The 24,376-nt window shown below is 50.0% G+C and overlaps 1 protein-coding gene across 3 annotated transcripts; it reads right to left on the bottom strand.

The window, feature by feature from the left end:
• SREBF2 (sterol regulatory element binding transcription factor 2) lies at positions 1–23,212 on the bottom strand. 3 transcript variants are annotated; one of them, XM_086469629.1, is made up of 20 exons: positions 23,131–23,212; positions 18,516–18,902; positions 18,319–18,321; positions 17,518–17,699; positions 16,197–16,337; positions 14,185–14,406; positions 12,935–13,049; positions 12,552–12,733; positions 11,590–11,782; positions 10,424–10,605; positions 9,466–9,739; positions 8,335–8,504; positions 7,965–8,133; positions 7,273–7,393; positions 5,602–5,711; positions 4,154–4,286; positions 3,440–3,608; positions 1,973–2,158; positions 958–1,069; positions 1–304 (listed from the first exon to the last, which is right to left on the bottom strand). In XM_086469629.1, the coding sequence occupies exons 1-20, from the start codon at positions 23,210–23,212 to the stop codon at positions 84–86; spliced, it is 3,354 nt and encodes a 1,117-aa protein (XP_086325755.1). In that variant the 3' UTR covers positions 1–83. The 3 variants fall into 3 exon arrangements, with proteins under 3 accessions (XP_086325755.1, XP_086325764.1, XP_086325746.1); XM_086469638.1 differs by lacking the exon at positions 18,319–18,321 and adding an exon at position 16,089 and having other exon boundaries at positions 16,192–16,337; XM_086469620.1 differs by lacking the exon at positions 18,319–18,321.
• Between the last annotated feature and the right edge of the window lie 1,164 nt (positions 23,213–24,376).

Raw genomic sequence — 24,376 nt, 5'->3', positions numbered from 1 at the left:
CCTAGCACTTCTCTTTTTTGTGTTTTTTAAGCTCCAGAAGGGAAGTCCGGGCTGTCTTTGCACGAGGTGGCCCCACGCCGGCGTTAGGAGGCGGCGATGGCTGTGCCCCCGCTCAGCTTGACGATCATCTGCTGGCAGTCATTGCAGGAGCGTTTGTCCCCCACCTTCTCCAGGGTGCGGGCAGCCTCAGCCAGCAGGACCGCTCGCTGGCCTGGGGAGGAGAGGAAGGAGAGGGGGAGATGGCGGCAGGCCAACAGGATGGCTGTGGCTCGCTCCCTCTGGCCTGGCAGGGTGTCCAGTTCACCTATGTGCAAAGAGGAGAGAGAAAGCTGACAACAAAGCTACCACCTGCATGACAAAACCCCACCCTGCGGGCCCTTGACAGGCACCAGTGAGCACAAGCCTCACTAGCTGTGCCAAGTGCTGCGGGCACTCAAGCAGCTCCTTTAGGCTACCAGAGGAGAACGGTCTGAGCCGAAGTCAGGCAGGGACCGGCAATCCTGTCTTCTACAGAGATAGTCCCTTTCACTTCACTTCCTAGGGCTCATCCCAGCACCAGCATGCACATCTGCCCATTTCCTTAAACCCCAAGGGATTTTATAACCAGCACTATGTCTATTGGCTCTCCCCTTTAGGATTCTTGGCTTCTGCCCTTGCGTTGACCGCCCCAAACTCCAGGCTGCCAAATTTTGTGCATGCGTGGCGACACGAAGGCAAATGTTTTCCAGCCTGTTCACTGACAGCTCCAGCCCAGGGCTGGCAGGTGACGTTAGCCAGCTTGTAGAGAGCCTGGCAAAAGCATCGCCGTGATTCATAGGCTGACTGGAGCTCATTATCCTGAGCCTCAGACATGGGGAAGATGCTGCAGGTTGCAGCTATGCCCCCCCACCTTGCTCACATGCTGCCCCCCTCCCAGCCCCACGGGCAGTGGGTCACTGCCTGGGCCCCAGGCCCGACCTTGCTTGCTGCTCTGGGGTGTGCGTCGCCTCAAGCTGTGCTCCAGCAGCTGGTGGGTGCGGGTAGGGCTGGCACCCGCCATCAGGCGCACGGTGGCCTCATGGAGGAAGACCTGGAAGGGAAGGCAGGATGGAGGGGTGAGAGGTGGGCCGGCATGGGGATGATGCTGCGGCTGAACTCACGTCAACTCTCAGCCACCACAATTTGAGAGCGGAGCTCTGACACCTTGACAACAACAGACCCGTTTCCCTGCTCCTTCCTGGTCCTCCCACCTGTCTCTGGGGAATTTGCAGGTCAGGGCAGCTGTGAAGAGGGGGAAAAAAAGCTTCTGACACGTAACTGAGTGGCCTGGAAAGGTGGAGGAACGAAAGCAGGGAATGAGGCGGAAAATGGGAAAGCAAACCCTGGCACTGCAGCCTAGGTGAGCATCTCATCCCAGGCTGCTAGTGCAGTGCTCCGATAACAGCATCAAACCTTGAAATCCAGAGTTCAGACGATACCAGGACAACTCTCTTGTCCAAGTACTAGACTGCACTTCCTCTACAGGGGCTTAAAACTAGACAGACTAAATAGAACAGAAGGGGGGAAAACCCCCAGAGAAGCACCTGGTGCTCTACAGGTGGAGAAGGCATCTGACCCCCCAGCTACCCACAGAACCAACATGGCCAAAGAAGCTCCTTCCACCCTCCCTGCAGGGAGTGACCTAGTCTGAAGTCACGTTATAGGACAGGATGCCATGACACTTGTTCAGCAATATGGACATGCTGATGGTTTTCTAGGTAGAAACTAAGGCAGACCCCTACCCACATGCACTGGACTCCCATGGGAACCTCCCTCATCACCCACCAAGAGACAGTATAGAGGCTGCTGGTGGCAGACCTTCCCACCCCAGGTATCCAAACTGCTCAAGCCCACACACCCCCTATATTTCCAAGGGCTGCAGCTTCCCTGTCACCTCCCTGGAAGGGCTATAGCTAAGCTAGAGGTGGAGCAGGAAAGGGAGGCAAGCTGTCACCTTGCGATAGGCGGGCCTGAAGCCGTGGGCCAGCTTTCGCAGGCTGCCGAGGTCACGCTGGAAGCCCGTCAGCTCAGGAGCCGAGGCATGGTAGGTCTCACCCAGGGCCTGGCTGGCATTCGCCTGCTTCTGCCACAGGCTGGTGCGGAGAGAGAGCAGCAAGTCACAGGCCAGCAGCTGGATCATCTGCAAGAGCCGGGGGGGCCCAGGCACACATGCTTATTAACACAACCCATCAGGCAAGGAACAGGCCATTTGCTACACAGCTGCTAACAGGGCCCACAGGAGGGTGGCCACAGCACCTCCTGCCCACCCAGGGGGTGCTCCCCAGCCCTCCTAGCCAAGCCGCCCCCACCCACAATGCACCGAAGGGAGCAGGACTTTGCCTTTTGCCCAGCTGGCACCTCTGGGTCCCGGCATGGAGAGGTCCAGCCTACGGAACAAGCGCCAGGCTGTGCCCAAGGAGCAGCTGTCCCCTCCAGGAGAGCCAACACCTCCGCAAGGCTGACCGTGACCCCACTCCAGATGAGACATGCCAAGGGGATATTGCACCAGCAATGCCCCAGCCCTCTCTGCAAAGGCTTTCCTGCCCAAATGGTGATATTAACTAGTGGCAAACAGCGAAGACAGCTTTGCTACTTGCAGAGAGATGATTAATTAAAAAAATTTTAAAAAGGGGGAGTCTTCACACAGCCCAGAGTGGCTGCCCAAATCCCCTTTCCCCATCTGCTAATTCCTTTTCCCCATCTGCTGCTGCCCCCTAGCATTGCTCAGTGTCCTAGCTGCTCTTGGGGGACTCTACCAGCACTGCCGAAGCAGAGAGCGCCTCTGTACTGCACTGCAGAAACATTGCACAATTACTGCTACAACATGCAATGCAACTACAATGCACTACAGCTGCCACCCAGGAGAGACAGAAGGGACCAGAACTCTGTCCCATATGCCATGAAGGGAAGCTCCAGCTTTAGGTAATCCTGGGAAGAAAAGAAACAAGCCCCACACAAACTCAAGAATAGCATGGCACAGTCTCACTTTTGTGGTAGAGGGTTCAAACACTCCTAAGTGCTGCCTGAAACAGAACAGACTTGACTTAATGAGGTCCCGCTTTACAGGTGTCAGCAACTTCATTTGGAGGATGGAGGTGCATGCTTTCCATGGGCCAAATTCGAGGTGGTCAAAGCACCAGGAAGGGGTGACAGGTACTGGCAGTAAGAGGAGCAAGAGCTCAGCTATCTAAGGCCATGCCTATGGGAAAAATGCTGTACTTGCAGCTTTGCTGCTCCGTATAGCGGAGGCAGGAAGGTGTCAGTGTCCTTTGCAAGGAAAAGGAGGAAGTTTCCCCTCTACTCCCGTGAGACACGGGATGGATGGAGAAGGCAGATACAATGGGGAAGTGATACACCTGCTCCAAGACCAACCTTACAACCAAGACAGACCATGTGTTATCTCGGGGCTTATAGCTCTTACATTGTTGAGGACGGTGCTGGAAACGCTGCTGCTCATGTTGAGGCTGTTCCATAAGTGACTGCTGGCCCTCTCGCAGTGACCCAGGGAGCTCTGCTGTCCATCTGCCTTCCCAGACAGTGAGGCCTGCATGGCTTTACACACATAGAAGGTGGCTTTCACCAGGGCATTCCTGAAAGAGAAAGAGTGCTGCTTTCAAGCAGTACCATGTCATGCTGCCACAGGGCAGCCCCAGGAACTGAGCTCAAGCAGCAACGAGCATCATCTCTCACCCTCCCATCTTCAAGAGCAGAGATACCATCATTTCTAGATAGAGAGATGGAAATTGTTCCTCACCTACACAGAGAAATGCAAGGGAACTGGAAAAGATGCTTTACCACAAAAGAACCAAGATGGTGACACCAGCCTTTCCATCACTGCATGAGTTTTGTTGCTTGATTTTGGAAGGTGGGAGGCTGTGCAATTAGAACAAAGCCAAAAGACACCCCTAAAGAAGCAAATCTGACACTTTCAGTCCACAGCCCTAATACCAGCCTGCAAGTCTTGACCTACCCATGAACTGCTGAGCACATTCACATGTCATGTTATTGCATCCCAGAGCACAGGAGGGGTGACTGCAGAGCACAGGTAGGGGTAGCCCTACAGGACAGCATTAGGGAAAGAGCCACCCCCGTGTAGAAGGGGCAGGGGTTTGAAAGTCGTATGAGGCCTACGCACTCTGACATCTCCAGGGATTTCGGCATGCGCTCCACTTCTGCAAAATGTGACCTCACAGCCGCATCGTCCCCTCTGAGCCAACCGATCGCCATAGCCACCGCTGCTGACCACCATCTGCACACCACGTCGGGGCCTGTGAAACAGAATCATAAGCTGCAGCCCAGGAGAGGACACCCGGCTCCGTCCTGCTCAGAGGCGGCGACAGGTGTCACATGCCCTCACCAGTGCCTTCTGCTGAGATCGATGATAACGAGCCCAAACCAATCCCATGGGAACGCGGCCACCCGGATAAATACTGAAACGTGCTGCAGGTACACAAAGGAACCTGGCAGCAGGCAGACACCCTACGTCTGACTGCAAGTGGAGTTTTGGATGTTGCGTTCGGATCTTGTCAACAAGAACCTACTCTGTCTACTTGTCCAGAAATCTGGTCGCTTCCTTCCCAACAAGGATCTCCACTCACCACCCCAAAATAACAACTCCACTCACATATACCGTGCCTTGGCACGAATCACCATCAAGCCAGTAAATCAGGTTCCCTGTACGGTTTCCTCCATCATTTAACATCCCCTCAAGAAACTTCCCAAAGCCTACCTAGGGCCAAAGGACACATGCTCTACTACACTGACCTGCTTTTAAATTTCATTACAATATTGGCCCATAGACCTCCCTTTATACCAAAAAATAAACCACAGAAAAAGAAATACCTAGTTTTTCTTCTATGTTTGCTCTATGCATTTTAGGTACAGCACAGTTAGTCTGTGTCTAAAGCTCCAGCAGCATCCAGGTGAGCTGCCAGGTACTGTCTGTACCAACACCAAGCAAGATGAATACTCCAGCAGCCTGCTACCAGCCAAGCCCAGATGAGTGCATGACTCAGTCTACAGCTCTCGTTGTCCCACTAAATATACATCAAGGGACCAAAACAATCACACCTCCAAATATACACCCAGAGCTTGCCTACAGCAGGGGCTGCAGGTCTCTGGAGACTGAGGAATATACATGACAGCTGCTGTGTAAGAGAGGTCAACCTGTATTTGGTCCAATAGGTAATTAAGTGGGAAAAAAACCAACTTCCTGTACCTCAACTGCAACACTGCTATGCTTGTTTATAAGCTACACCCTTCCTCTTGCTTTGCATTGCCAGGAGCAAGCTCTCAAGTGAGGGCACGTGGTTCAGCTTGGAACACGCCTGGCAATACAAACAGCAGCAGTCCCACCTGGGCACCCAACGTTATGACACACGGCCAAATTTACGAGACTTCCCAACAACCCTATTCCACTCTGAGCACCGTAGCACACTGCGGTGTACTGCGGGGCAGCAACAAAATCTCACTCCAAAGACTGCATTTCTCCTTGCCTGGAGTTTGAGAGGTGGTGGGGAGAGAGGGAACACATGTCAGCAGTAGTTCCTGCAGCTGGGAGAGCTTGGGTTCTGCTGGACTTACCTAGGGCAGACTTAAGTACAGAATTGCTGGCAAAGGGTGGGGCTCCACTTCCCATCGAGTCCAAGAAAGAGTTGAGCAATTTCAGGTACTCCATGGCACTGGAGAACTCGCTGAAACAAGAAGCAAGGCAGACCTTCACTATGCTGTCAAACAGGAGATACCAAAGCCTGAAGGCATTTCTCATCAGTCACAAGGCATTTTTAAATAGCGTTGACCCATTAGGCCAGCAGAAAGTTCAAGGTCTACAAGTGACACAACACTGCTGGACTGAAGAGACCACCCTGAGAGTGGAAGTGCACAGACACACGCACAGGGAGGAGTAGCCTCACATCTCCCCATGCACGGAGATCAACACAGAACTAGAGTCAACCCCAGGAGTCTCACCTCAACTACAGAAATGTTGGACACAATGTATGTTACAAGTTGATTACAGACTCCTTTTCAATCACTGCCTCCAAAAGAGGCCGAGCTGCACTTCTGCAAGTGGCCATTTGCATACAAGCCACTATGTATGAATGCAAGTGACAGCACATTCATAGCATTGGTCAGAGAAAGTAGCATATGCAGCAATGATCTAATTTAGCATGGGACACACTACAGAGGAAGATCTTGAGCTCCTGGCCCTAGAAGGCGACAAAAAGGCTTGCTGTAGTACTAGAACTAGTCCGTCACATGAGGTGACAAGACTCCCACAAGTATACTGACAATCCACCTCATTTATACAAATCCTGCTGCCTTCTCTCATCATCAACAGCAGCCTCCGATCACAAACATTTGTATTGGTGCAAGCAATTAGACTGAACTGCTGCTCATTCTCTGCAATGATGCTAGAAAACAGATAGGAGATTAAAAAAAAAAAGCTAAGCGTGCAATACTTTCCCTACACACGTAAGGAAACTGGGTTATCTTCCCATTTGAAGCTTTTACCCACAGTTTTTGGGGACAAGATCCTTACAGAGGTTCCCATATACGTACATAGTATTTGCCTGGCACCAGCATGTCTGGAGATCAGCTAGAAACAGTGCAGAGCTGTTGGCAAAAGCTGGGGCTCCGCTTCCCATGGTGTCCAGGAAAGAGCTGGACACAGTTCAGTACAAAAAGCTGCTCCGATTCCCACCTATCGGCCCCTTTTGATTGGTCACAGAGCTTAGGGGCAATGACAATTTCGGCCAACATCATCTCTCCCCCTCTTGCCACATGTCAGTTTGATTTTTCACTGCTGGTAAATGTGGCACTTCAGTTAAGAGAATACTCATGCATAAGGTGGGCTCACTTTCCGATATGCCAGACCTTCACGCTCTTACAGCCCTGGACATATGTTCTGATTATTAAAGTCGTCGGTGCACACTAATTTTAGTGCTCCCAAACATTAACCTTTGTTAGCAGAGAAAGTGCTATTCATCCAGTTCAGGAATCAAACAGTACTATGCCAGCTGACACCAGAAATCCTTACCACACCCAGGTTCACCTTTGACTTCAGAGGTTTTAATATGAAGAGGCAGAGCCCGCTTTTCTAATAAGCTGTGGTGGCCAGACTTACATTGTCATTTCCAAGTCTTTAATAAGGACTAGCCACCCAGTTCGCCCCAGAGCGCTTGGTCAAGGGTTATGAGCTCTGCCTCAAAGCCTGCATCTGCAGCCAGCAGTCCCCAGCACAGCACGTAAACTTACCATGGCTCCTCCTCCTCTTGTCCCACTATCTCTTTCCTAGTCTGAGGCTTTACGAGTGAATCCACTGCTCGCTCTAGCAGATTCTCACAAAATGCCTGATGAACTTGTGCAATAGGATCCGCTACAGAGGAAGAAAAAACCCAAACCATTTCATTTGCATATGGCGATAGCCACCTCCCGATATAACCAAAAACAAGAATCAAAATGTAGGAGCAAGAGGACGAGCAGTAGAGGGACATTCTTGTGGAATTAATGCAAAGATTTCAAAATACTAGTTTTTCAGGGCCTTTTTAACCCTTTAATCCATTTACAAAGCTGCAGCCCTTGGCCAAACATCCCTCTGGCACTTCAGCCACTCAGCAGAAGTGATGACACTGCTCTGCAGAGGATAACCCCTGGTCACCCCAAAGTCACCCCTCAGACATGCAGGGCCACATCCAGGTTGTGTTCCAGCACACAAAGACACAAGTGGGATGACACAGCACAGTATACAAAGGGAAGAGACACAGCTCCTGCAGGCTGAGGAGGCATCTCTTCGCTCCACAGCCCCTCTCGCCCACCAAGACCACAAGCAGGGCAGACATAAACCAGCACGTTCTCAAACAAGACACCCGCTTTTGTCCTAGAGGTGGAGAGGCTGCCAGGCTCGAAGTGCTGGGAGGCCACACACTCAGGACAGAAGCGGGTCTCACCAGGGTTCCTTTGGGTGCAGTACAGGCTCTCCTTCGCAGCAGACTTCACCGTCCAGCTCCGCTCCACAAAAAACTTCTGTCCCAGGGGGTGACACAGCCAACGCAACGAGTCAGGAATGGCACTCCGCTCTGAGCTGCACAGGCTTTGAGCCTGGCTTAGAAAGTAGCTCTGGGGAAAAGAGGCGCCAAGATTGAGAACAGCATCCAGGGAAAGAGACACACCACCGAGGACAAAGGTTATATCATAATTACAGCTCGAATCATAATTGCAGGCCATATTGTAATTGTAGTGCTAGCAGATGCACTGAGCTATGGCAATGCCAGCTCGCAGGCCTTCCTAGAGCTCTGCTTGGAGGAGACAAGAACTCACCGCTAGGAAGCCAAGCTTGCCTCCACAGCGGGTTTTCAAGCCAACTGCAGCCGTCAGGTGGATTTCTGCCATTGTGCTCGGTGGAATTTTTTCTTCTGCACACTCAGCCAGGTTCACAGCACACAGGGCCATGTGCAAGCCCGAGTAAGCTGAGCTGGAGGGAAGTTTACCTGCACCAGAAGGGAAAGTGTTAACTTTTAATGCAGTAGTTACCAGCTACTAAGTATTACCATGATTTTCAGGGCTACTATCCTACAGAGACAACGAGAACCTGTTGTAAACTTCTCATGTCAACATCATACGCCTACTTTGTATTCAGGCAGAGCTACCGTAACAGATACCAAGGTTAGCATCCACAGCTTTGCTTCTGTGAGAAAGCCCTGTATGGCTAAACCAGTTATGATAAAATCATCAGCAAATTTTGTCTCACTACATTCATCACTATCTTAAAACTGAACTCCTTTGCAGTCCACACCTGTACCTACACAGATAATGTTAAGGACAAGTACTTATCCCCAGTGGCATGGCTGCAATTCACACAGCATGATTAGGCAGAAGGAAGTTTAGCTTGTATTTCTGATGTGCCCAGAGCCTATTAACATTGCAGATTGGTTTGCCAAGGAAACTGCAAAACCAACCGTTCACAAGGAACATTCAAGCACTTCCTTTGCACATGTGTGCACACCCAGGTTTTCAAAGCATATCAACACCAACTGTCAATCTGTGATCTACACAGCTTCGGAAATTTAAATTCTTCCAGCAACTAACCCCAGCCCCTGCTTCCACATCACATTCCCAAGTGACAGGGATGAAACAAGCCCTTAAGAACAGCAAAAAGTGACTGGGCTCAAGTCAACTGCTGCTTTGGAAACACTCTCAGCCACATCTGCAGACTCATGAACACATTAACTTAAGACAGCGCCATTGCTTCGGCCGTTCTTATAGAGCTCTTTTATTGCATGAACCCGTAGTGTTTTAGTAAGCAGCTCCTAAAATCCACCAAGCTAATTTCCAACAGCGGCCCTCCCAGAAGAGGGAGGCCATAGTGTTCTCCCTGTATTCCCCAGGATCACCTCTGAGCCTCCTCACTTGGCAAAAAGAGGACAGCAAATCCATCACCTCCGCTCCCACCTGTTATGTGGAGCTGATGGAGCTTGTGATACGCTAGAGCCGCATCCCGAGCGCTGGTCTTGGCCTCGTCCTCAAAGCCTGCAGTGGCCTCCCTTGCCCGCCACTGATGAGAAGTCCTCTTCAGAAGCCACCGCACCAGCGCCAGCTTCTGCAGGCTATAGCGGATCACGTTCCAGGACAGGCTGCAAGCCAAGTCCAGGCGGGAAGCTGGCAGCGCTCGGCCGAGTACCGACAGGCAAGTCTGCAGGTTTGACGCAGCTGCAGCAAAATCCCCCTGCAAGTAACACGACAAAAGGTCCAACAACAAAAAGCACCATCACAGAGACACTTTGGGACCTCCTTGGAATTGGGAGCAAGGCAAACTGATGTGCAAGCTAGGACAAGATCTTTAGCTGAGGGAAGTCAACATAGTCCCAGTAAATGTGAAGAAAATTTACACCAGCTTCAAATCTGGCCCTACGCATGTCTTTCCACATACAGCTCTGATCCTGCAGTGCCTGTGAGGCACATGAGCACTAGATGAAAGGAGATTACTGCCTTCTCAAACAACATGGAAGTTTCAGGGTCTCCATATCAAAAGCCAAATGTTGCCTCAACAAAGGAGAAGACTTCTAAGAGGCTGCAGGACAGAAGACAAACAGACACAGTAGAGGCCCAATTCTGGACAAAAAACAAGACCTTGCTGCCAAAGATTGCTACAAGATGCAGCAGCAAGGAACACGGACAGAAGTTAGGAGCCTCTTCCAATGGAGACGTCTGTGCCTCACTAATTTAGGCTGAGCGAGGATGGCAATCCACTCAAGACAACTGAGCACCAGCTTCTCTGAAATCAGACAGGATAACCCAATTGAGGAATCCCACGCTTTTGCAAGTGCCAAGTCACTGCCTTGCTAGGCCACATTTACCCACATCCCCTCCTAGAAGACACGTTTGGTGCAAAACAACAAGTCAACTTTACTCGTGCCAAATCCAGGTCTGCTTGCTTGCGATGCCTCCAGAACGTGACCGATGACCTTGAGTGCAGCCGGGTCACCGGCTCTCCGTGCACAAGGAGCTTTATGAACACACTCAGTACAATCACTCCATTCACAAGCCACAGGATCAGCGTGGGCATCATCCAGCCGAACCAACCACCCGCATCTGCAATGGATATCCCAAAAGGAAAGTTAAAAGTTGGTCTGGACACTGAAAACATACCAACAGGTTGAGCACAGAAGGACATCTTGCTACACTTGCCACATGTGGTATCAACTTTTGCAAAGGCTGCATTTTATTCAGGAAACACCTGAATCAACAGCTCTTCATCCAAACTCTAAGCCACAACATTCCCAACTAAACAAAAACAGGTATTTTTACAAGACTGACTTATAAAAAAATCTGAGTCAGCACTTAAAAGTTTTCCTGGAGTATCTTGTAGTCTGATTTTTCTATCAGATACACCCATGGGTGCTCAATACTTCAGTGTCATTTTCTGATCTTAATTCAGTTTACAAAGTGACACCGAGGAAGCATATTTACCAGTCAGGGAAATGACCACACGCCTACAGAATCCTCTGCCTTCCCCTAAGCGGCTGTACTCTAAACTGTGAATATTATAGAGTAAGTGTATCGAATAAGCCAGTTGCAAGTCCCTATAGCAACAGTCTTTCTGAAGTAATTCTTCACATACTACTTTATTACTGTTACAAAAATCAGTTACCTGAAAAACAAATACAAAGTGAACACGTCTCAAAGGCTGGCAAGGACAGGACGCCCCTTACCCTGAACTACTTTACAAGGGTCTATTTCGAGAGCCCAGGCTGCTGGGCTATGAACGGGCGCCCCTTCTACCTCACCAAGTTGAGAAATGGCTGGTTTTGTGCAAGAACACCATTGTATGTGGATGTAAACTGGAACCGTGTCCAAGCACTCTCGGCTGACTCTCCTCCCACGCCCAGCCCTGCAGTTACTACCCCACCCCAACCATTAAACAAAAGTCGTACAACTCCCTGAACACACAAAAATATTCAACTGAATCACAGTGACGGTCCACCTCGTGACCCGCAGACGTCACAGTGGAGACGGTCTTTAGGGAGACCATGTAAGCCCGGCCACTTTGTGATCCAAATTATTCTAGTTCGTTACCTGACTCGATGGTCAGCACGTTCCTGCCAGAGCCATGGTGCACTAAGCCATCAGACTCCGGGGTTCCTCGGGCGTCCAGGAGGGATGTCAGAGGATTGAAGGAAAGGCAAAGGAATGTGAGAGCGCAGAGGAGTATTCGAGAGCGATCCACCATACCAAGGGCCACAGGAGGAGAGTCAGGCTCATCTTTAACCTTCAAAGGAATAGGAGTGGAGAGAAACTTAAGAGGAGAAGAAAACTCCTTACCATTCTGTAGAACAAAAAATGCTTGTGCCAAGGGAGGGGTAGGGAAGAAGGAGAAACAGAACACATTTTAAAATTTACTTTATGATCAAGATCAGTAAGAACTCCACTGAAGCCTTGCCTAGCTTAGTAAGATAAGGCTGAAGTATTTGACTGCCTTCACCTTCCTTCTGCTCCCAGTCATTTCAGTCATCATTAACCAGACTGCTGGTTTAGGCTAGGACTAACCTTTGCTGCCCTCGCTCTTTTGAGGATCTCTCAGAAGACCCACTTCTGTGATATCCACAAAACAAACCTGTCAGCCAAAGACAGCTAAGAGCTTCTGTTACTGTGGTTACCTACGGTCTCATTAACCACAGCTGACGTCATCATCCATTTCCAAGTTCTCCTTTATTCAATGGACATGTATACCCCTGGAAAGCCATGCGCTCTTTGGGTCATGAACATGCACTGTAAGTCCACAGAGACTCTACAGGCACTGAAGGATAAATACAGTTCTTCTAGCAGGTAAGATATGGCTCAGATAATATAGCTCAGCAAGCAGTCTCAATCATTTAAGAAAAGATAAAACACACCCATGCACCTTCCTCATCCTTACAAAGGATCTGACCCCTACAGATCTGCCTGCCAGATGTCCGTTGGTTCTGCTCTCGAGAATTAGAAGAATTTCTGGACCTTACATACCCCTACTTGAATTTGACAACTGAAGTCACAAATACCTTTGCATCATCAAGGAGTGGGCTTCCTGGCTCTGAATCAATGGAATAGGGAGAGAAGCCAGCCTGGGATCCCGAGTCAGAGGCTGGAGGAGACATCAGTAGCACATTCTGGTTGAAGTCATCTATCTTCAGATCCACATCGTTGTCAACCAGACTGCTTAGGTCAATGCCCTTCAACAGCTCTGCAAAAATCAGAGTGCATTATGTACGTGTTTCTCCATCCTGCCAGTGCCGCTCAGATTGGCTTTGTCACCTGGAGTAACAGTGGCCACTATCGATGCAACACGCATGTTATTTACCTCTGTCAAGGATAAGAAACTGCAATAAGCATCCTACATTCATGCTAACTGCCTCCCCACTGCTGCACAGCCTCCACAACTTACTGTTTTTTTGGTTAGCCAACTTCAGAACCATGTTCTCTTGCCTCAGCTTATGGTTGGCCTGCTGTAGGTATTTAATGTAATCAATGGCTTTTCTCAGGACTCCAGACTTGTGCATCTGCAAGGAATTAAGCCATACAGAAAGCAGGTTATATGCAGAATGTCAAAGGGTCACTCCTGCTTGTAGGGATACCACCACCCTTTGTACAGTGTGGTGATAGAAAGAAAAGGGTGTAAAGGACCACTCAGCAGCCACAAAGAAACTAACTGCGGGGCACCGTCTGTAGGCAAGGTATCAAACTTTGAAAGACACAAGGACTGGGGTCTCTCAAAGATCTTACAAAAATAGTAAAATGGAAACAGTCTAACATCCGAATTACAACAGAGTTCACATCTAGGTTTCAGCCAGAAATAGTCCTTTGAAAGTGCCACAGTTTTGAAATTAAGTGGCTCTCCTCTGGGATGGAATGAGCTGCTGCCTGTTAACCATCGTTCACTTTAATTCTGACATAAGTGGTTCTCTCCTTGCCTCACTCCCTTGGCCATCCCCATGAAAATACTTGCTTCCAGCAACAGTGGACAAGTTTAGCTTGTAAACACAAGCCCAAACAACTATGACTCCACTGCACGTTACCAACATCTTTAAAACGTAAGCTTCAAATTCCACCCAGCAATAGGAGGCGACGTCACTAGTGCACGTATTTGTACGGAGACCATGCAATGTTTCAAAAAACCTACTCCCTGCTCTGCCAGCATAAGGTAAAGTGAACAGGACAACCCTGAATACATGGTGCGAGAAAGCTTCTAATATTAGAGCAAGCAGGAGTTTTTACAACTCAATATCTAAAGGAAACAAATCAGAAAGCTCTGTAGGCCCTTGTCCCTACTGCAGTCACACAGAAAGAGAAACTTAAATCAAGCTCTGGTTTGGCAGAGTTATCAAAACATCCACTTGGATATTCTACCTACAGGGCCTATTTAATTAGACCTAACATAAGAACAGACACATAACAAAGCTTATTGTCAAGAAACAATACTACTAGCACAGTAAAACAAACATTTTACAGGTGACCCTCCCTGAATACAATTATCAGGCTTTCCATCACACAAGTGTTTCTCACCAGTCTTACCCCAACACATGTGTGCATACTACTAACAGTCACATATACCCAACTGCTTCATTCCGTAGAGCAATGAGCACCTGAAGACAAAGTATTTATGACGCTAGATTTGCTCTTATTCCACGTATTTACCTTGGCATCTGTCCCCATCACAAGGTCCTTCAGCTCAATGATCTTGTCATTTATGGATGATCGGTAACGCTTTTCAATGATGTTGTGAGTTGTTCTCCTCTCTCCTTCTTTAGGTGGTTCTGGTTGCTTGACACCACCGGGAACTTGTTTGATAGGCACCTTCTCTTGTCCCACCATCACCGGCATTGTGGTCAAAATGGTCCCATTGCTCCCAACAAGGGTCTACAAAGACCATGCATAACAAGTGTCACGAGCAATCAGCCAATTAGATAAGGTTTATGATGGTAAAACAAAAAGGAGTAAACATAAGAAGAATTGGGAAAAGTTTGTACAGCTCAGAAAAAAGAGAGACACGCCAATTTCCTCCCATTGTCCTTAGCTGGAATGAGCATTGGCACAGCAGCACAGGAAAAATCTGCCACTCTGCCTCCCACACTGGTCACTGTGGATAAGAAGAACCCTTGTTCTCTAAGACCATCAATACTTTTCTGCCCATACCATGCTCTGTTCATCCATTACATAGAGAAACAGACCAAGGCTCCTCCTTGGTCCTGCAATCCTTATACCCCAAGTGTCCAAATCCACCTTTTATGTGGGCAAATAAGGCCATCAAATCAGCAACAGGTGATGCCACTTCCAAACTGGTAACAGCCATGTTAGAAAGGACCCAACTATGGAAAAATAAACCTTGGCTTGAGCAATGCAGTTGATTTGAATTTGATTAAATGGAAAAAAATAGATTTGTAAGCTATAAAAATGCCTTAAGGTGAGGAACTAAGGCAATAAGTGATACACAGTGACATGAAAAGCTCAAACTTGGACATCCAGATGTAGGACAGACCACCTACACCAAACTAAAGCAGTACGTAATCTGAGATAAATGATGAATCCCATCAGAACAGTTGCACAGACGGCCTTCTAGGACAGCTGGAGTGAAGAAAGTTTAGACTGCTTAACCCAGCAAAACAAGACTGAGAAGGGTACATGTGTTCTCTGAAGTACACCAAGGATCAGGGAAGTGGTTAGGGGGAGGAAGACTTATTTCTGTCAAAATACAGACTAGCATAAATGAGAATAAACCAGCCATGAGCAACTTCAGCAACAATTTCAACTCTGAAATAATCTTCTAATTGGGACATTAGAAACTAGTTTAGTTTCATTTCAAGCTGGAACTTGACAAATAAGTGAATTTAAATCCTACACCTTTCCTTGGCTAATTTCCACCAAATTTCAACATCTTCAAAATGCTTTATGTATTGCATCTCAGACAGACACAATCACATAAGCCTCGCCTCTGTGTGAAAATGTCACCTAAAAGCAAGCAGGTTAATTGAAGATTTTAGCCTGACTGCTAACAACTACATAAGAAGCCTACCATGCTATGCAAAAGAAGTCAAAACTTAAGTCCAGACTTGCAAGTTTATCTCCCCCAGTAAATATCTGAACAGAGATATCTGTTCAGAATGTACAAGATAGTAACAACTGCGTCTTTGGGGGCACAAGTTTCTCAGAGTTGATAAGAAGTGGAGGCCATGAAGCATAGCTGCCACCTCCAATGATTATACCGGATCTTCACTGCAAATGCTCTCTGAAAAGTAACTTAATTAGTTTTTACATTCAACATACTGCTATTAGACACCGCTGAGGGGGAAAAGAAAGTTCCACAGGTACTCTGAGTGACTTAGCTTTCAGTTTCAAGTATCCTCCAGAGGTTAAAAACTGGATGGAATTTTTAGGTCATATTTCTCTCCTTGTAATACCGGGAAAAAAGCAAACAGAAACGTGCCCTTGGTCTTCGCTTACTGGCCATGGGAGGCTGCCAGAAAAGTACAATCTGTGTGTTTAGCCTTGGCAGAAATAGGGTATTACTCACCCTAGACGTGCCTAGGGCAGCCCTTAAAAACCCTCCCATTTGCACCACTGCAGAATACCAAAGCCCAAATCCCTTCCTTGCATTAAGAGGAAAGGATGTCAGTGAGGAGAGGGAAGGAGGAAGAACATCCGCACGGTACCTGCAGAGCTGTGGTCTGAATGGGAGCAGTGAGTGCTGTCAGCGCTGGGTTCTGTACTGCGGCCATAACGGGATTACCGTCCGCTTTCAGGGTTGTCAAGACAAGGGAGTCCGTTTTTATGATCTGAGGTTGGACCAGAACCTAGGTTGAAAGGAGTTACAGGTGAAGGGGAGAGTAGGCACGTATTTCCCTGCTGATCTCAGCAACCAGAGGTGAGTGATGACAGAGCTGTAACTTTACATCTCGGCGGATGACAGAAGAGCAGGGCAAGTATTTCTTTCACCTTGTGCCCTGCATCACCTGGATGCTTTCTGTCGGCCCCTGATGCAAACTCGGACCACGAGACAGTCTGAACAGCGCTGGAGGGAGGGGAGCAGAGGAATCTCCGGGACACTGTTTTACAAATCAGTCACCAGAGGTAAACCAGTATGTAAAAACACCAAAGAGCTGACGGAAAAGCCCCCTTCCCCTCTGCAATTACATCTATAATTAGCTCTCTATATTAGCTGGTTGAGTACTCAGAGTGTAACACGGCTAGGGCAGCCTGCTTTGGCAATGCCTGTAGTAGCTTCCTCCCCACTCCAATTTCACTGAAAGGATCTGTACCATGAATATCAAGCAGATCAAAAGCAATTCTAAGTTATTTTGCCATAACACAGCTTGCTCTTATTTTTTCAAATACCTTGCTGACTTTCAAATACAGAGAGCACTATAGATGGCACAGTACAACTGAACCAGAGCAACTTTGTCGTAGTAAGGGTCCCCTAGCCATAAACATTTTTTTATCTAATACAAAGACACACAAGCCCTTTTCACTCTTGTGTGTTTTAAAACAAAATCACCGTAGCAGTGAAAAGATCACAAAAACTGGCAGAAGAATTGGAAGAAAACATCCCCATATCAGCCAGCCCTTATAGGACATGGTGGAGGTGGTGGACTTGCAAAGAAGTAGGCAAAAGTCAAAGAAAACTTTTTCAAGTAAGGTTTCCAATCCGGTTTGGCAGCATCAGGTTACAAAAATATTTTAGGCCAAGTTTAGTTATGCAGGTGTTTTAGTGAAAATGGTTTCTGAATGTTGCCCACTACCTGAAGTCACATCGCGGCTCACAACAGGGAGTCTCACACATGACTTGCATGAAGTAAAATGCTTCTAGAACCCTAGAAATATCTCACACAAAAACGTTCATGCAAAAGAGATCCTAGCCAGGACCACCAGCCCTATGAGCTTCGCCACCTTTGCCCTTGCAAGCCAGGAGACCAAACCCACAAAATCAATTTCTTCTTCTGCTGGATCCCTGTATCACTCCACATTTTCACTTACTGGAACTTGTTGGACCTGTGGTGCAGCAACCGTCTGGACGGTGGCTGGCGTTAACGTCTGGATGGTGCCGTTGGCAGCCTGCGTTAGCACTCGCTGGGCCTGCACAGTCTGCACTTGCTGCTGGATGGTAACCGGCTGAACCTGGGAGGACGTCACCAGGCTCTGGACTTGAGGCTGGAGAACTGAAAAGCAGAAGAGATGTCAGGAATAGTCCAGAGACACAGGTCTCCATTCTGGAGCCTGTACGTGCTCCTAGCTTCACTTTTCTTCCCAGAGCTTCTTGGTAGGCAGCATTCATCTAACACATCCCACACACTGGGAAGCTTCCAGCTCCTTTGGTGCCTCCTGCAAGAGGACACTGCACCTAGAATAGCAGCTTTCCAGGAAGCACAGAAGAACAGCTAAGAGAAAATAAAGTCAAAAACCTTTGGTCTGATAGCACAGGACTCATTACTTCAGCGACATTACGCGGTACATCCAACTTGCCCACTCCTGCTGATCTTGGTGGACCCTAGGATCCTATTTACCATGTAAAGAATCAACACCTACTGAAGAGGATCAAGACAACTGGCATTCACAAAGGAAGGTCCAGTCACCATTAGATATCCCTACAAATGTCTCTGCTCAATGCAAGTACTGTACTTGAGAGTCTGGTAGTTAAATATTCGACAGGATTGCCGAAAACTATTTTTTAGACATAATTTTCTCAAGCCTCTCAACAGCCATAGGAGAGAAGGCCATAACGGAGGTGAGCAGCAATAAGACAACTGTTGCAAGAGGTCACACAAACAGATTTAGGACCTCCTTTATGATGGTTTCTCATGCTCCCCCAACTCCGAAGCCATCCAGGCAGGGGAAGGGACACCTCACAGACAGCACCACAAGAAAACGATCGTCAGGCTTGTCGTTGACAAGGATGCTTTTGGAGTCTGAACACTGACATGGTTTATTGTGAGTGCACTGGGCACACCTGTAGCCTGAGCCCCCCCAGCCCCTACCTTGGAAACTCGTGGCCGCGTTCTGGTAGATCACCGGCTGCTGGATAATCCTGGTCTGGGGAGCAGAGCTGAAGGTCGGCGTAATCATCACGGCCTGCTGCTGGAGCTGAGGCTGGAGCGGGGGCCGGGGCTGAAGGAGAGGGGCCGAGCGCGGAGGGGCTGGAGGTGTTGCCTGCGCCGCTTTGACCGGCAGGCTCTGGAGCTGGGGGGAGGTGGGGGGTGGCGGGAAGGGCTGGAGCTGCACCTGGCTGTACGGCCTCTGCAACTGCGGCTCCAGGGTCCCACCACTGCTGCCACTGCTGCTGCTGCCCTGGAAGGTGCCACATAAGTGATCCGAAAACAGATCTGGAAAGTCCCCTGCCTGGTTACTGACGAACTGCAGCATCTCTGTAAAAGAGAAGAAAAAGCGTTCGATGATATTTTATTGCCCATACACTTCAACGCCCGCCATTACGTCAGGACCCGAATGATGGTGTGTGTGCACAGAAGGGAGCTCTGGGTCTTTCAAAACCTCCAGAGAACATACCACACCAACCTAACATCTCCAGAGAGAAACCAAGAGGTGGCCAGTGGCGGGGCACTGCTGCCACTGTTCAGGGAGAAAAGTAGGATTCTCCTACAACACTTTCCCAGACCACAGGAGCCAAGCACAGACCAGCACTTAAAGCCATCTCCAATATATCTAAAATATTAGAGTCTCATTCCATCACTGCTCCAGTCTAATCCTTGCAGAAGGAAGAAACCAAGCACCTCTGCAATTCCAGCACTAACTGCTCTCTCACCCAACTTTTAGGGTGCTTTCAAGCCCCATATCCCTCCCACCCCACTGAGTACCTGGCAAATTAAGACATGGGATAAGAATTCATCTCAACTTTGCTTTACTTTCAAGCATATCGGAAACTGGGGAAAAGACACTAAAGGAAACAACACTTTATAGAACTGCAGCAGGAGAAATCCACACATGTGTTTAAACCACCAGAATAATTTTTTGCCTATTTATCCCCTGCCTGCAATCACTGCACAGCAGTTCCTCTCCACCCCACCTTCTCCAGGATTTTATCAGCCCACATCAAGAGGCTCCTACCACAACGCTGTAGCTCTCCCACAGAGGAAAAAAAATCACAACTGAGAGATCATTGTCCATAAGCGAAGCTTCCTCTTCCCTCTGTCTAATCCAGTTTAATCCAATCACACACCTTAAACTACCTGAACACTTCCCCTGATCCGTGTGTGGGCAGTGGCGTGAGGAGTCAGACCTCCACCCCCACCCCAGGATCTGCCCATGCTGCACCAGCTCTTCCACAGCTTTCTGAAAGTCCTATTTTTTTTTTTTTCTAGAAGTAGGAAAAAGGGAGGGGACACACAAACATAACAGAGGGTTTGTAACTAAATAACACAGTTGGGTTTAGAAAGTAGAAAATAGTTTTCTGATTTATAGGGGAAAACACAGCAAAGGGCTCCTTAGGCCAGGAGCTTTCTCATCCACAAACCTGAAGGATGTCGCTGCTGTGGTTTATTGAAGGGGGTTTGAAGAAGAAAACTTTTCACAAAATGTTTTCATGGAAGTTGTCCCAGCAATAAGAGGGCTATTAATTTGTTTCTCCGAAATGCCACCCACGCGTTACCCAATTAATTTGCCTGACATTCCTGAGACAGAGCAAAGGGATTGTCCTCCAAGCTTCCCGCTCCCTCAACAAATGTTTCACCATATTTCTATGATACTACTCTCCTTCCCTTCTGACAGCAATCTCTCCACACCTTTATGCGCACTTCAGCATTGACCACGACCATTGCTCTTAAGAACTCAAGTCTGTCGGATGGAGGAGCTTAGGAGCAGATGCGTTCTCCTGACCTGTTTATACTCCAACACTAAGTGGGGACGCATGGTTGTCCCAGCACAGGGAGCAGTGGCCACCCTTGGGGACCAGCCAGACCAAACCTTTCTCTCTGCTTTTAACTAGATGAACAAAAGATTTATTTACTGTTTTCTAATGCAATGCCTCAGTAAACTTTCACAAAACATTACTCGAGCAAGGAGAGTTGTTTAAAGATTAACACTTCTGCATAACATCTAGATGGATATTAAGCAGCTTTCCACCCTCCAGCTGACTGCAGCTAAGACCATCCCAAGTAACTCTCAACATGATAAACTTGACAATCCCAACTATGCACTTCTCAAATTCTTCATTTGATGGCACTGCTATTTCAGTATCAGACAGCACTACTGCAAGTGGGGAATAAACATAAATCGGACGAGATTTGCTCTGGAAAAGTAAATTCCAGTCTAAGAGCCAAATTTCAAGTACTGTGTTTTAAAGAACAGCATGTTCAACAGAGCAGATTTAATATTGTATTAAAAAAAACTACTCTTGCTCTCTCAAGTTAAGTCACATCTTTATCACAGACTTAACTTTGACTAAATGCAAAAAGTCTAAAGATTATTTTTAAAGAATTAGACAGCCAGGTGATCAAACCCACCTCTTTTCAAGTGCCCAAGAGCTTTCCTAGTAGCAACACAAGAAAAGTAAAAAGCAGAAGAAACAGCAACATCCAAAATCCAAATCTCTGCCTTTTAAGACACCTTTGCCTACACAGAACAGAGCAAGTGCCTACATTAACTGTTACAAAGCTCGGGTGCTTTTGGAGGACAGCTCTCGGTGACAAACCCATCGTCACCAGATCACCCGCACCCTCTGCGCTGAACAGGTCTCAGTCCCTAACACAGAGAGAGATGTCACTGCAAAAAACTATCCCAGCCCAGCCCAAGGCTAAAAAGAACGTCAACAAGGTATTACAAAACAGAGCCCACCGAGGAATTCTGCTACTTTCACTAGCCCAGCACCCAAATATCTTGGCAGCAAGGCAAGGGCTGGGCTTTAGCTGCCGCTCCCAGGCAGTGCCTCAGCTCTCCTCCATGCTCCTGGAGACACCGTGCTCTGAGAAACGCCTTGACAGAAACAACCCCTCTGCCCCAAACCCAGATGTGCTTCACACCCACAACTGACTTGGACCTAGCACTCCAGGGAGGTGCTGGCAGAGGAGCTTGGGCCGTGGCAGGAGGCAGAGCCAGATGCCTTTGGCTCAGCACCAGGACCCTCCCACCCCCGACCTGATGCACGACCCCGGGGAGCACCGACATCCCAGAGCAGTCGGCGCATCCGCCGGACCGACCAGCATCATTCCTCCTCCACAGCAGAAAATGAAAAGCCGTGCAGCAGGCGGTGAGGGACGCTCAGCCTGAACGGGAGAGGAACACCAAGACCCGCCAACAAGACAACTTAAAAACCAAATCAAAACCCTTGCAGCATTTCAAACCCTGAGATGAATCCATGTCAGAACACAAAAAAAGGATTGTCATACGCTTCCCCACCCTCCCCTCAGGAAAATCCACCCCGGGAGCCAGGGAGGAAGGCGAAGCTCTTTCTCCTAAGTTACTCATCACTCTGAATCACACCTTCCCAGGCACACCGCGGTTCAGAGCCAGGTCCAGGTTCATCGGAACTCCTCTCCGTTTCCCTACGGATCCTGAGAAGTCATTACGTGGTGCCTAAACAGGAGCAAACACCACCTTTGATTTGCACCAGCAACTTTGTGAGTGACAACTAAGCCCCTTACATTCGCATAAGGTATATTCTTCTTCTACATATGATAAAGGAAAAAAAAAAAGCGTGAATTTCAGCCCTAGCTACACTGCACATCAATCACAACTACAAACTTAAAAGCACTACTTTAGTTTTATCTCCCAGCTGCTAAACAAAGATGCTTTAGGCATCAACCCTCACAGCTGAGCTCTGCGTGGGATTACAGCCGCGCAGAGCCGGGGAGCTGAGCCAGGTCCCCAGCCCCAGCCCCCAGCAGAGCTTACCGAGAAATTACATTTTTAATGGGTCTCTAGGAGCTGTTTGGAAAACGGTAAATAAGGGGTCGCACTCCAGCGCTTTGGTGGGAAACGGGGATTTTCCCGTGGGTCTGAGTGAAGTTTTAGGATGACACAAGGGGAGGGGGGGGGGGGAATTTAAACAGTTACACCTGTTTTGGTGGAGGATGGCGAAGAGGCACGGCCTTGAGTCGAGCTCCGACTTTAAGGGAACCACGAGGAAACACGGGGGCAGCCCCGCGGCTCCGAGGCAGGAGGGGAGTACCTCCTCCAACCGTGCCGCGGGTGGGAGGCAGGGCTCGGCAGCTGCGGGCGCTCGGACCCCCACGCTGCTTCTTGCGATTGCTGCCTCGACGCCCCCACGGCGTGGGTCAGCCCCACGAAACCCGCTCAAAAGCGCTGCCCCCGCACCCCCACCTTTACCCACCCGGGACGGGGAAATCCCCCCCCACCCCCCACCCCACGCTGGAAGCCCGTACCGGTGGGAAGCGCTCCCCACGCAGCGAGACCAAGCCGGTACGACCACCGTGCGCTCCCACTCCCCACTCGCGGGGGGACGGGGGACGACGACCCCACGCAGCGAGATCCAGGAACCACCCCACCCACGCCCCCCACCACTCGGGCGGCACCGGCAACCCCGGACCCGCGGGGAGGCAGGAGAGGGACCCCCACCCGGCGTGGGGGGCCGACGCACACCTCCCCCACCCCCTTCCTCCGTCCCTCCCCCGCGGCGCCCACCGTCGATGTCGCCCAGGGTGAGCTCGTCGCCCAGCTCGGTCAGGGTCTCCATGTTCTCCACGCCCAGCTCGCCGCCCTCCATCGCGCAGGGGCCCGCCGCCGCCACCGGCGCATGAACCCCCGGCCGCCGCCCCGGGCGCTCAAGCGGAGGCTACCGGCGAGCGCCGCCGACCCCGCGCCATCTTGGGCCGCCCACGGCCGGCCGGCAGCCCCGCCCCCACCTGCCCGCCGCCACGGCAGCGGCGCGCGCGCCCCCCGCGGTTTGTTGTCAATGAGACCAGGTCGCCGCCGGCCAATCGGCGGCCGCGGCTGCGCGTGGTGTGATGGCGCGTCAGCGATCAGCAGCTGCGATTAACATAGGCCGCCCCGCCCCGCTCTCCCCCGCCTGCCTGATTGGAATATTCATGGTGGGGCGGGGCCGACGCCCAGCGCGGTGGGAGCGGGACAGGCGCTGCCGCCCCCCCCCTCCCGGCCTCTGCCCACCGAAAACGCGGCAGGGGCAGAGCTGGCCCCCCCGGGCCCCAGCCCGGCTGAAGGGGGGGAGGGGGGGGCCAAGGGGGAAGGCGGCGGCGGAGGCCCTCCCCCCGTTCGCATCTGCGTCCCTCCGCAGCTCCCCACGGACCCTCACCTCCAGGGGAGGCAGACCCGACGCCTGCTCCCACCAGGAACAGCAGCAGCAGCAAGAGGCAGGCTTCTCTTACTTTAAAAAAAAATAAATAAATAAATAAAATAAAGTCGATTTTATTCAAGACGAACAAAACACGTGCCCCTTGTAAACCCCTCGCCGGACGGACCTGGCTCCGCAGTTAAAAACTCAGGACCGTTCCCCTTTCCCCGAGCCCGGCACAGAGCACCCGCGGTCCCTCTGCAAGAGCCTCCTCCGGTGCGACTTAGCAGCAACCACGAGAAAAGGCAGGGTTGTGGTGCCAGGTCCTGGGGCCAGCCCCTCGCCTCTGCAGCCCAGACGCCCCACAGAGGGTCGCAGCCCACCGGCTGGCTCCCTCCTTGCATCAGCCCTGCCGTCCCCACGCGCCTCCAGCTGGCTGTCCCCCTGAGAACAGGGTTTGGGGAAAACTGAATTAGAGAGGATCAGCCCCATACCAGATGGATGGGGGCAGGACGGCGTGGGCAGGGTATGGGGTGCAGGACAGGCTCACAGGGGTTCAGGGGTGGCTCCCCAGCACCTTCAGCAGCAGCGGTGCTTGCACTACGGGCACACGTTGGCTGCCAAGAGGGCCAAGAGCTG

The sequence above is a fragment of the Leptosomus discolor genome, chromosome 1 (assembly GCF_034619465.1).
Source record: "Leptosomus discolor isolate bLepDis1 chromosome 1, bLepDis1.hap2, whole genome shotgun sequence".
Classification (NCBI taxonomy): domain Eukaryota; kingdom Metazoa; phylum Chordata; class Aves; order Leptosomiformes; family Leptosomidae; genus Leptosomus; species Leptosomus discolor.
The sequence above is the reverse complement of the archived record's forward strand: the minus strand, read 5'-3'. Positions and strand labels throughout refer to the sequence as shown.